This window comes from Telmatherina bonti, assembly GCF_933228915.1.
Source record: "Telmatherina bonti genome assembly, chromosome: 22".
Classification (NCBI taxonomy): domain Eukaryota; kingdom Metazoa; phylum Chordata; class Actinopteri; order Atheriniformes; family Telmatherinidae; genus Telmatherina; species Telmatherina bonti.
In genome coordinates, this window is record NC_136631.1 from 5,478,981 (window position 1) to 5,490,843 (window position 11,863).

Below are 11,863 nucleotides of genomic sequence, written 5' to 3' on the forward strand. Positions count from 1 at the left end.
TGAAGTCCTTTACCTGAAGTCCTTTACCTGAAGTCCTTTACCTGAAGTCGATTACCTGAAGTCGATTACCTGAAGTCCTTTACCTGAAGTCGATTACCCGAAGTCGATTACCCGAAGTCGATTACCCGAAGTCGATTACCTAAAGTCGATTACCTAAAGTCGATTACCCGAAGTTGATTACCCGAAGTCGATTACCCGAAGTCGATTACCCGAAGTCGTTTACGTGAAGTCGATTACCTAAAGTCGTTTACCTGAAGTCGATTACCCGAAGACGATTACCCGAAGTCGATTACCCGAAGTCGATTACCTAAAGTCGATTACCTAAAATCGATTACCTAAAATCGATTACCCGAAGTTGATTACCTAAAATCGATTACCCGAAGTCGACAACCTGAAGTTGTTTACCTGAAGACAGTTACCTGAAGACGATTACCTGATGTTGTTTACTTGAAATTGATTACATGTAGTCCAAGTCAATAACTTAAATTCAATGAACTAAAGACGTTTACCTGTAGGCGATTAACTAAAGACGTTTACCCTAAGTCCATAACTTGAAGTCGATTACCTGAAGTCCATTACTGGAAGTCAATTACCCAAACTTGTTTACCTAAATTTGAATACCCAAAGTCGTTTACCTAAAGTCAATAACCCTAAGTCAATAAACTGAAGTCGATTACCTGAAGTCGATTACCTGAAGTCGATTACCTGAAGTCGATTACCCGAAGTCGATTACCCGAAGTCGATTACCTGAAGTCGATTACCTAAAGTCATTTACCCAAAGTCGATTACCCGAAGTCGATTACCCGAAGTCGATTACCTGAAGTCGATTACCCGAAGTCGATTACCCGAAGTCGATTACCTGAAGTCGATTACCCGAAGTCGATTACCCGAAGTCGATTACCCGAAGTCGATTACCCGAAGTCGATTACCCGAAGTCAATTACCCGAAGTCAATTACCCAAACTTGTTTACCTAAATTTGAATACCCAAAGTCGTTTACCTAAAGTCAATAACCCTAAGTCAATAAACTGAAGTCGATTACCTGAAGTCGATTACCTGAAGTCCTTTACCTGAAGTCCTTTACCTGAAGTCCTTTACCTGAAGTCCTTTACCTGAAGTCGATTACCTGAAGTCCTTTACCTGAAGTCGATTACCTGAAGTCGATTACCCGAAGTCGATTACCCGAAGTCGATTACCTGAAGTCGATTACCTAAAGTCATTTACCCAAAGTCGATTACCCGAAGTCGATTACCCGAAGTCGATTACCTGAAGTCGATTACCCGAAGTCGATTACCTGAAGTCGATTACCCGAAGTCGATTACCCGAAGTCGATTACCCGAAGTCGATTACCCGAAGTCGATTACCCGAAGTCAATTACCCGAAGTCAATTACCCAAACTTGTTTACCTAAATTTGAATACCCAAAGTCGTTTACCTAAAGTCAATAACCCTAAGTCAATAAACTGAAGTCGATTACCTGAAGTCGATTACCTGAAGTCCTTTACCTGAAGTCCTTTACCTGAAGTCCTTTACCTGAAGTCGATTACCTGAAGTCCTTTACCTGAAGTCGATTACCCGAAGTCGATTACCCGAAGTCGATTACCCGAAGTCGATTACCTAAAGCCGATTACTTGAAGTCGATTACCCGAAGTTGATTACCCGAAGTCGATTACCCGAAGTCGTTTACGTGAAGTCGATTACCTAAAGTCGTTTACCTGAAGTCGATTACCCGAAGACGATTACCCGAAGTCGATTACCCGAAGTCGATTACCTAAAGTCGATTACCTAAAATCGATTACCCGAAGTTGATTACCTAAAATCGATTACCCGAAGTCGACAACCTGAAGTTGTTTACCTGAAGACAGTTACCTGAAGACGATTACCTGATGTTGTTTACTTGAAATTGATTACATGTAGTCCAAGTCAATAACTTAAATTCAATGAACTAAAGACGTTTACCTGTAGGCGATTAACTAAAGACGTTTACCCTAAGTCCATAACTTGAAGTCGATTACCTGAAGTCCATTACTGGAAGTCAATTACCCAAACTTGTTTACCTAAATTTGAATACCCAAAGTCGTTTACCTAAAGTCAATAACCCTAAGTCAATAAACTGAAGTCGATTACCTGAAGTCGATTACCTGAAGTCGATTACCTGAAGTCGATTACCTGAAGTCGATTACTTGAAGTCGATTACCCGAAGTTGATTACCCGAAGTCAATTACCCGAAGTCAATTACCCGAAGTCAATTACCCGAAGTCGATTACCTAAAATCGATTACCCGAAGTCGATTACCTGAAGTCGATTACCTGAAGTCGATTACCTTAAGTCGATTACCTAAAATCGATTACCTGAAGTCGATTACCTAAAATCGATTACCCGAAGTCGATTACCTAAAATCGATTACCCGAAGTCGACAACCTGAAGTTGTTTACCTGAAGACAGTTACCTGAAGACGATTACCTGATGTTGTTTACTTGAAATTGATTACCTGTAGTCCAAGTCAATAACTTAAATTCGATTAACTAAAGACGTTTACCTGTAGGCGATCACCTGTAGTCGATTAACTAAAGACGTTTACCCTAAGTCCATAACTTGAAGTCGATTACCTGAAGTCCATTACTGGAAGTCAATTACCCGAACTCGTTTACCTAAATTTGAATACCCAAAGTCGTTTACCTAAAGTCAATAACCCTAAGTCAATAAACTGAAGTCGATTACCTGAAGTCGATTACCTAAAATCGATTACCCGAAGTCGATTACCCGAAGTCGATTACCCGAAGTCGATTACCCGAAGTCGATTACCCGAAGTCAATTACCTGAAGTCAATTACCCGAAGTCAATTACCTAAAATCGATTACCCGAAGTCGATTACCCGAAGTCGATTACCCGAAGTCAATTACCCGAAGTCAATTACCCAAACTTGTTTACCTAAATTTGAATACCCAAAGTCGTTTACCTAAAGTCAATAACCCTAAGTCAATAAACTGAAGTCGATTACCTGAAGTCGATTACCTGAAGTCCTTTACCTGAAGTCCTTTACCTGAAGTCCTTTACCTGAAGTCCTTTACCTGAAGTCCTTTACCTGAAGTCGATTACCTGAAGTCCTTTACCTGAAGTCGATTACCCGAAGTCGATTACCCGAAGTCGATTACCCGAAGTTGATTACCTAAAGTCGATTACCTAAAGTCGATTACCCGAAGTCGATTACCCGAAGTCGATTACCCGAAGTCGATTACCCGAAGTCGTTTACGTGAAGTCGATTACCTAAAGTCGTTTACCTGAAGTCGATTACCCGAAGACGATTACCCGAAGTCGATTACCCGAAGTCGATTACCTAAAGTCGATTACCTAAAATCGATTACCCGAAGTTGATTACCTAAAATCGATTACCCGAAGTCGACAACCTGAAGTTGTTTACCTGAAGACAGTTACCTGAAGACGATTACCTGATGTTGTTTACTTGAAATTGATTACATGTAGTCCAAGTCAATAACTTAAATTCAATGAACTAAAGACGTTTACCTGTAGGCGATTAACTAAAGACGTTTACCCTAAGTCCATAACTTGAAGTCGATTACCTGAAGTCCATTACTGGAAGTCAATTACCCAAACTTGTTTACCTAAATTTGAATACCCAAAGTCGTTTACCTAAAGTCAATAACCCTAAGTCAATAAACTGAAGTCGATTACCTGAAGTCGATTACCTGAAGTCGATTACCTGAAGTCGATTACCTGAAGTCGATTACCCGAAGTCGATTACCCGAAGTCAATTACCCGAAGTCAATTACCCGAAGTCAATTACCCGAAGTCGATTACCTAAAATCGATTACCCGAAGTCGATTACCTGAAGTCGATTACCTGAAGTCGATTACCTTAAGTCGATTACCTAAAATCGATTACCTGAAGTCGATTACCTAAAATCGATTACCCGAAGTCGATTACCTAAAATCGATTACCCGAAGTCGACAACCTGAAGTTGTTTACCTGAAGACAGTTACCTGAAGACGATTACCTGATGTTGTTTACTTGAAATTGATTACCTGTAGTCCAAGTCAATAACTTAAATTCGATTAACTAAAGACGTTTACCTGTAGGCGATCACCTGTAGTCGATTAACTAAAGACGTTTACCCTAAGTCCATAACTTGAAGTCGATTACCTGAAGTCCATTACTGGAAGTCAATTACCCGAACTCGTTTACCTAAATTTGAATACCCAAAGTCGTTTACCTAAAGTCAATAACCCTAAGTCAATAAACTGAAGTCGATTACCTGAAGTCGATTACCTAAAATCGATTACCTGAAGTCGATTACCCGAAGTCGATTACCTGAAGTCGATTACCCGAAGTCGATTACCCGAAGTCAATTACCTGAAGTCAATTACCCGAAGTCAATTACCTAAAATCGATTACCCGAAGTCGATTACCCGAAGTCAATTACCCGAAGTCAATTACCCAAACTTGTTTACCTAAATTTGAATACCCAAAGTCGTTTACCTAAAGTCAATAACCCTAAGTCAATAAACTGAAGTCGATTACCTGAAGTCGATTACCTGAAGTCCTTTACCTGAAGTCCTTTACCTGAAGTCCTTTACCTGAAGTCCTTTACCTGAAGTCGATTACCTGAAGTCCTTTACCTGAAGTCGATTACCCGAAGTCGATTACCCGAAGTCGATTACCCGAAGTCGATTACCTAAAGTCGATTACCTAAAGTCGATTACCCGAAGTTGATTACCCGAAGTCGATTACCCGAAGTCGTTTACGTGAAGTCGATTACCTAAAGTCGTTTACCTGAAGTCGATTACCCGAAGACGATTACCCGAAGTCGATTACCCGAAGTCGATTACCTAAAGTCGATTACCTAAAATCGATTACCCGAAGTTGATTACCTAAAATCGATTACCCGAAGTCGACAACCTGAAGTTGTTTACCTGAAGACAGTTACCTGAAGACGATTACCTGATGTTGTTTACTTGAAATTGATTACATGTAGTCCAAGTCAATAACTTAAATTCAATGAACTAAAGACGTTTACCTGTAGGCGATTAACTAAAGACGTTTACCCTAAGTCCATAACTTGAAGTCGATTACCTGAAGTCCATTACTGGAAGTCAATTACCCAAACTTGTTTACCTAAATTTGAATACCCAAAGTCGTTTACCTAAAGTCAATAACCCTAAGTCAATAAACTGAAGTCGATTACCTGAAGTCGATTACCTGAAGTCGATTACCTGAAGTCGATTACTTGAAGTCGATTACCCGAAGTCGATTACCCGAAGTCAATTACCCGAAGTCAATTACCCGAAGTCAATTACCCGAAGTCGATTACCTAAAATCGATTACCCGAAGTCGATTACCTGAAGTCGATTACCTGAAGTCGATTACCTTAAGTCGATTACCTAAAATCGATTACCTGAAGTCGATTACCTAAAATCGATTACCCGAAGTCGACAACCTGAAGTTGTTTACCTGAAGACAGTTACCTGAAGACGATTACCTGATGTTGTTTACTTGAAATTGATTACCTGTAGTCCAAGTCAATAACTTAAATTCGATTAACTAAAGACGTTTACCTGTAGGCGATCACCTGTAGTCGATTAACTAAAGACGTTTACCCTAAGTCCATAACTTGAAGTCGATAACCTATAGTCGGTGATCTTGTCCACCTTTCCAGCATGTGTACTCATCTGTTCCGCCTTTCTTTCTGAATGTTTGTCAAAAGACAAGGAGGTGAAACACAAGCTGTTAAATCCAAACTAATCTTGTTTAGTTGGAAAGGATCGCAGCTCCACAGAGCAAACTTCCGCAGAGAACTTCGTTCTCTGGGAACGGATTAGAGAGGTCTGGATGTGAGTTTCAGATCTCTGACTGGAGTACGAAGCAGTTGACCTTTCAGAGGTTTCCGTCTGATTCTGCCGCTCCGGTCAGAAAACGTCAGATTTCAGCTTCAGCTCACAACTTATTTTTCCACAGGTCGATGAGAAAAATGAGAAATTTACCGGCTGACTGCATCTCTGACTGACTGCTCCACCAACAGTCTCTAAAAGGCTTCCCTTTAATATTCCTCATGGCTCTTCCACGCTGACAACCCCCCCCCCCCCCCCCCCCTTCCTTTCCCACCCCCCTCCTCTGTAACCCACTTTCCCATAAACCCCGACCCGGTCCTAATCACCCCCCGTCAGCCAGGACTTCATTCAGCGTGCAGAACAATGGCCTGATTTTCATTGTTTCTGCAGACAATAACAACAATAACTCAGATATGAACATGTGGTCAGATTGGGGGCACCGATCCGTCTGGACGGGACAAGATGCCAGTTCAACACCAGTCCTCATAATACTGGTGTCAGCTGCTGTTAATGGTCTTACTGGGAATAAATTCCATGAATCTCTCAGGATGTCGACTGAAAGTGACTGACTGGAGCTGAAATCTGGACTTTGGATGATTTGAGACTAAATACAGCATAGTATCCTCTAATTTAGACGTTACCATGACAACGAATCCCACAGTGGTGACGTGACCATCAGGAAAGTACACGGAAAGGCACACGAGGAAGTTTTTGTCTGCAGTCAGAAACTGTGGAGCAGGCTGGGTGTGGGCGGGGGTTCACATACTGATAACATACACTGGTAATATATATTGCTGCCATATACTGGTAACATGCTGGTAAAATATACTGGTAACATATGCTGGTAAAATATACTGGTGACATATACTGGTAACCTATACTGGTACCATATATTGGTGACATATACTGGTAATATATACTGGTACCATATACTGGTAATATATACTGGTACCATAAACTGGTAATATATACTGGTAACATATACTGGTAATATATACTGGTACCATAAACTGGTAATATATACTGGTACCATAAACTGGTAATATATACTGGTACCATAAACTGGTAATATATACTGATACCATAAACTGGTAATATATACTGGTACCATAAACTGGTAATATATACTGGTAACATATACTAATAGGCTAAATCTTATTGTTACTGTAATTTAATGAGGGATTAGATGCAATTGCTTTCTTCCGTCTTTTGAAGGAGGACATTAAGTTTTTATTTTGTCTTATAGCGGCTGATCACCTCGCCATTGATTCCATCTGAAGAAATTAAACCTGCTTCTAATCGGGTCAGATTACGTTTCCAGACAAAAGCACTGGGATACAGTTCTTAACATTTCTTTGAACTTTGATGCTGAAGCTGCAATTCGCTCGGCAAACCGCTGGTTTCAACAGGCTCACAGGATTAACTCTTCTCAGGTTTATACTGGAACCCTTCTGTGAAAGTGGATTATGGTGACCTGACGTTACTGGTGTGCAGCATGTTTAACTCATTACCACCAGGAGCATCGATGTGGAGAAACTGGCCTGCTTAAAGCTGCCGGAGCCAAACAGCAGCAGCGTTTCCTCCTCCAGGAGAAGGTTTCATGCTCCTGCATCCACTAGGATCTGTGTCGTATTGAAAGCGATGAATCTGTTGCTACGACAACCTGACGTGTGAGCTGCTGTAAAGTGACTAAAAGCTGCGACTCGAGCGTCGCTCGCTGCAGCGGCACATCTGGCTGTGACGTTTACAACCTGAAACTAGCGAGTCAGGATGTGGTCACACTGACAGACACACAGGAAAGCCTGGATCAACTCACACTACCCTCATATACCCATTTTTTACTCTTAACTCATGCAAATCAAAGCAGACTGTTTCTGTGCTGGTACCTACATGTGTGTCATGATCTTGTGCAGGAAGACGCCGTCCACCAGCTCCATGAACATGCTGACCCGCTCCTCCGAGCCCACGTCGCCACACGAACCCAGCGGACCCAACGTCCGAACCTGCACACACGGAGGAAATGCCGTCAGAGTTCTGATGGGAGGAGGTCTGCTGGATGAAGGGTCACCCTCCTCTTCCTCCCATCAGACCGGCGAGCTGCAAGCTGGACCAACTTCCAGCTCCTGCCTGGAAACCAGTAAAAATCACCGTTTCACCAGAAAGCACGAGGCGCTTCAGGTACCGTCAGACCCTCTGTGGGGTCAGGTCCGGTTCCTGCATCTGGAGACGTTTTCCTAACAGGAAGGAGGAAGCTTCTGGACAAACCTCGATTAAAAAGTACAAAACATGAAAGTTGTCGGAAAAAAAACAGAAAAAGGCTGAAAATGAATCTGAAAGCTGATTATTTCACATACGATGCAGATTGTGAGGATCCCAGAACCATGAAAATGGACACGTGCATTCATGTCTTTATTCATGCAAAAGTTAAATAAAGTCTGAATAAAACAGTTGAAAGAAATGATTATTTTCATCTATTATTTATTATTATTACATAAACAATTACAAAGTCAATAAAAAAGTCAAATAAAGACTTAAAATCAAACTAAAAAACTGATGAATTTCTTCAACAGGAAGAGCATCGTGTTGCATTAAACAGGTGAAAAGTTTCATTGCCATGGTTACGCCTGATGGGAGGAAAAAAAACCTGGTTTGGACTTTTGGTCCAGAAACCAGAAAAATCTAGAAAATGAGCTGCAAACATTAAAACGCAGAAAAGAGGTTTGTTACGTGGCGGATGGACGAAGTCTGACCTCCTCTGCAGAAGCAGATTACGTGTCAGAGTTCGACCCTTCCTTCACTGTGTGTCGGATAATCTGACGGCAGATCCCGTTGGAAATGATCTGGAGATGTGGATCGGTCCAGTCCTGCAGCGGGGGGGTGGGGGGGTGGGGACACACTTTCAGATGTAAGGATTCAAACTGAGAGGGTTTGATGCAGCAGGGAACGCCGTCAGCATCTCGTCTTCCTCCAGATCCATGACTCAGTGAAATTACAGGCTGGGAAATGGAGGAGGAAAAATGACACGTTTCCATGGAAACGCCTCCTAAATATGGCGTCCGACGCTCCTCGGCTGAGCTCTTCTTCCCAACGTCTACTCCAGCATGGACAGCAGCCAGACGGGCCGGGTGAAAGTCGTCCCTTTCCCGCCGACAAAGACAGGAAAAGCTGCGATGACCCGTCAGGTCGGCAGGATGTGAGGTCACGGGGAAACAGGAAGTTCCACGCGGTTAATAACCTGCTGACGGCTCGTTGGAGACAAACGACACGAGGAGATGCAGAAAATATCACCAAACTACCGCGTCATGTGACCAGGATGGTCTTCATCCTCATCATCACCCAGAAGTTTAACGCAGAAAACAGAAAAAACTTTCACTTCGGCCACTTCGTTTTTCTTCTGTTTTAATAAAAATGAATATTTTCAGACACAAAGAGAGTTTACAACATTAAATCTGCGTCTTTATCTGATTCAGTCGTTCACCAAAATCCAGTTAAAATAAACTTTAAAAGTTATTTCTGGGTCAAATGTTATGAGATTAATTCCAGATTAATTCATCATGGAGCCGGAAATTTATTTGTGTTTTTAATCATCTTGAAATATTTTTTGGCTTATTCTTTATAACCTACTTCTGTTTTTTCATTTCATCCCATATTTATATTGTTATATATTTGATGTTTTTATCTGATTCCTTTTATTTTTATTCAACTGTTATGTGAAAAGATGAACTTTAGGTTTTTTTTTCATTTTTGTGTTTTGATTTTCTGTTATTTATTAGTTAAAAGATAAAGATAAAAAAATAAATAAAAATGTCCACATCTATTTTTTACTTTCTAACTTTTTTTATATCGACACACATTGTTTGTGCTCTCCTCCTCCCCCAGGTGTGTGCTACAGACGTGGGTCTAGTATAGACATAAAGCACGACTGGTTATTTATGAGAAACGCTGCAGATGAATGTACAGCAAACCAACACGTTCTGTCCTGCTTTGTTTAACCCTTAAAACTCCACCAGGTCTCCCTGAACACCATCACTTAGATCTCAAACTGGGGGTCGGGACCCCTGTAAGGGTCCTGAGATCATTTCAGAGGGTCGGCAGATAATTGTTAATAAATATTTAGCCTACATGTGTCAAATAAATTTGGAATTTTACCGGAATTGTCATATTTAAAACATTATTGTATAAATAAATCTGTCAAATTATCACCTTTTAACTACCATGTTGCTAAGAGACCTCTATTTTCACCTGGACATGATGATGAAGACACTTCCTGTCAGACTTTCCACCAATCAGAGAGCTTAAACTGACGGTAACGTCCAGTCAGGAGCAGCTCTTCTTTCTCTCTTCTTTCTGTCTGAAACACTGGAAGCCTCTCAGGAGGATCTTTCCAGGTCTAAACCATCTAACTGAACCTCCATCGCTCCAACCAGCAGCTCGGTGACGTCCAGCCGGTCCTGCTTCAGCCTGAGCTGTCCTCCCACGCCGTTCAGCGGGCTTTGGAGCGTTTCTCATACTCCAGGTGTTCAGCTTCAGTCCTGCAACACCTGAGCTCCTCAGCCAGAAGCATCCTGCTCCACCTGGAGCTTTCCAGTTCAGTCTGAGACTTAAAACCGAGTCGCCAAGCTGAGGGACGCCACAAAAACCACCTCATGACAGAAAAGCAGAAGAGTAGCAATAATGTGGGATGTAAAAAAATGATTTATTTCCTCATATTTTATGTGTTTAGTTGTAATGTTGGTCTTCCAGCATCATGCTGTGTGATCCGTTCCTGAACCAGTCCCAGCTGCAAGAAAACGCCTTTTTTCCTTCTGCTTTATGCTTCCAGATGAAATCTAACCCAATATTCAGCTGCTAACAAGCTTTAAAAGTTTAATAAATCCTTCATATTTCTACTTCCTTTAACTATTAACTATCATTGCAGATTTAACCTGTAATTCATACAGAAGAAATATGTCGGGAAGATTAAAAAAAAGACCTGATTCAGCCTAATTTATTCATCCGTTTCATTTAAACATAAAAATAAATCAGTTCAGTCGGTTTCTCCTGATGCCACGTTTCCATGGAGACCGTTTCTAACGCTTCAGCCATCAGCACCTGGATCAGCTGAAGGTCCAGATCCGTCTCTCAGGTCCCGGTTCAGGAGCCAGTTTGTCTGCAGCGGACTGGTTTTACAGGTGACGCTGGACTGGTTTTACAGGTGACGCTGGACTGGTTTTACAGGTGAAGCTGGACTGGTTTTACAGGTGAAGCTGGACTGGTTTTACAGGTGACGCTGGACTGGTTTTACAGGTGACGCTGGACTGGTTTTACAGGTGACGCTGGACTGGTTTTACAGGTGACGCTGGACTGGTTTTACAGGTGACGCTGGACTGGTTTTACAGGTAACGCTGGACTGGTTTTACAGGTGACGCTGGACTGGTTTTACAGGTAACGCTGGACTGGTTTTACAGGTAACGCTGGACTGGTTTTACAGGTGACGCTGGACTGGTTTTACAGGTGACGCTGGACTGGTTTTACAGGTGACGCTGGACTGGTTTTACAGGTGAAGCTGGACTGGTTTTACAGGTGAAGCTGGACTGGTTTTACAGGTGAAGCTGGACACACACCACCAGGATGCTGCAGAACTTTCTGCTTCAGGTCGCAGAAAAAGACTGAAAATGAGGGAAAAGGAAGACTTTTAAAAACTTTGAGACTTTTAAAGAGTTGTGGAGCTGATAATCAGCAAAACGTGGAGCAGAACTTTTCAATCTTAGTCCTAAAGGCTTCTGATCACCAATCACTCATCTCTACAGTCAGACAGGAGGGATGGAGGGGAGTTTTCTGGTGGGGGAGCTGGGAAGTACCGGACACCCCCTTCTGCCTGAATAAATGCACCTGACCTGGGGAAGTAAAACGGAACCGGAGGTCCGCGGCTCGCGCGCATCCTCCTCCTTCGCAGACCTGTGTGCGCGTGCAGACTCACCCACATGACCAGCGGAGACTCCATGAAGGAGGCGAGCAGCTCCGACAGCGTCACGTCCAT

General features: G+C 42.2%; 1 protein-coding gene across 1 annotated transcript in view; it reads right to left on the minus strand.

Moving 5' to 3' along the window:
• The window catches only part of ccdc88c (coiled-coil domain containing 88C), a gene marked incomplete at its 5' end in the record, with an annotated part of 57,920 nt that extends 46,057 nt beyond the window's left edge, over nt 1–11,863 (minus strand). Inside the window, 2 exons of the mRNA XM_079262327.1 lie at nt 7,735–7,847; nt 11,804–11,863. Of these exons, the coding sequence (XP_079118453.1) occupies nt 7,735–7,847; nt 11,804–11,863 (173 nt within the window). The remainder of the gene's footprint in view (nt 1–7,734; nt 7,848–11,803) is intronic.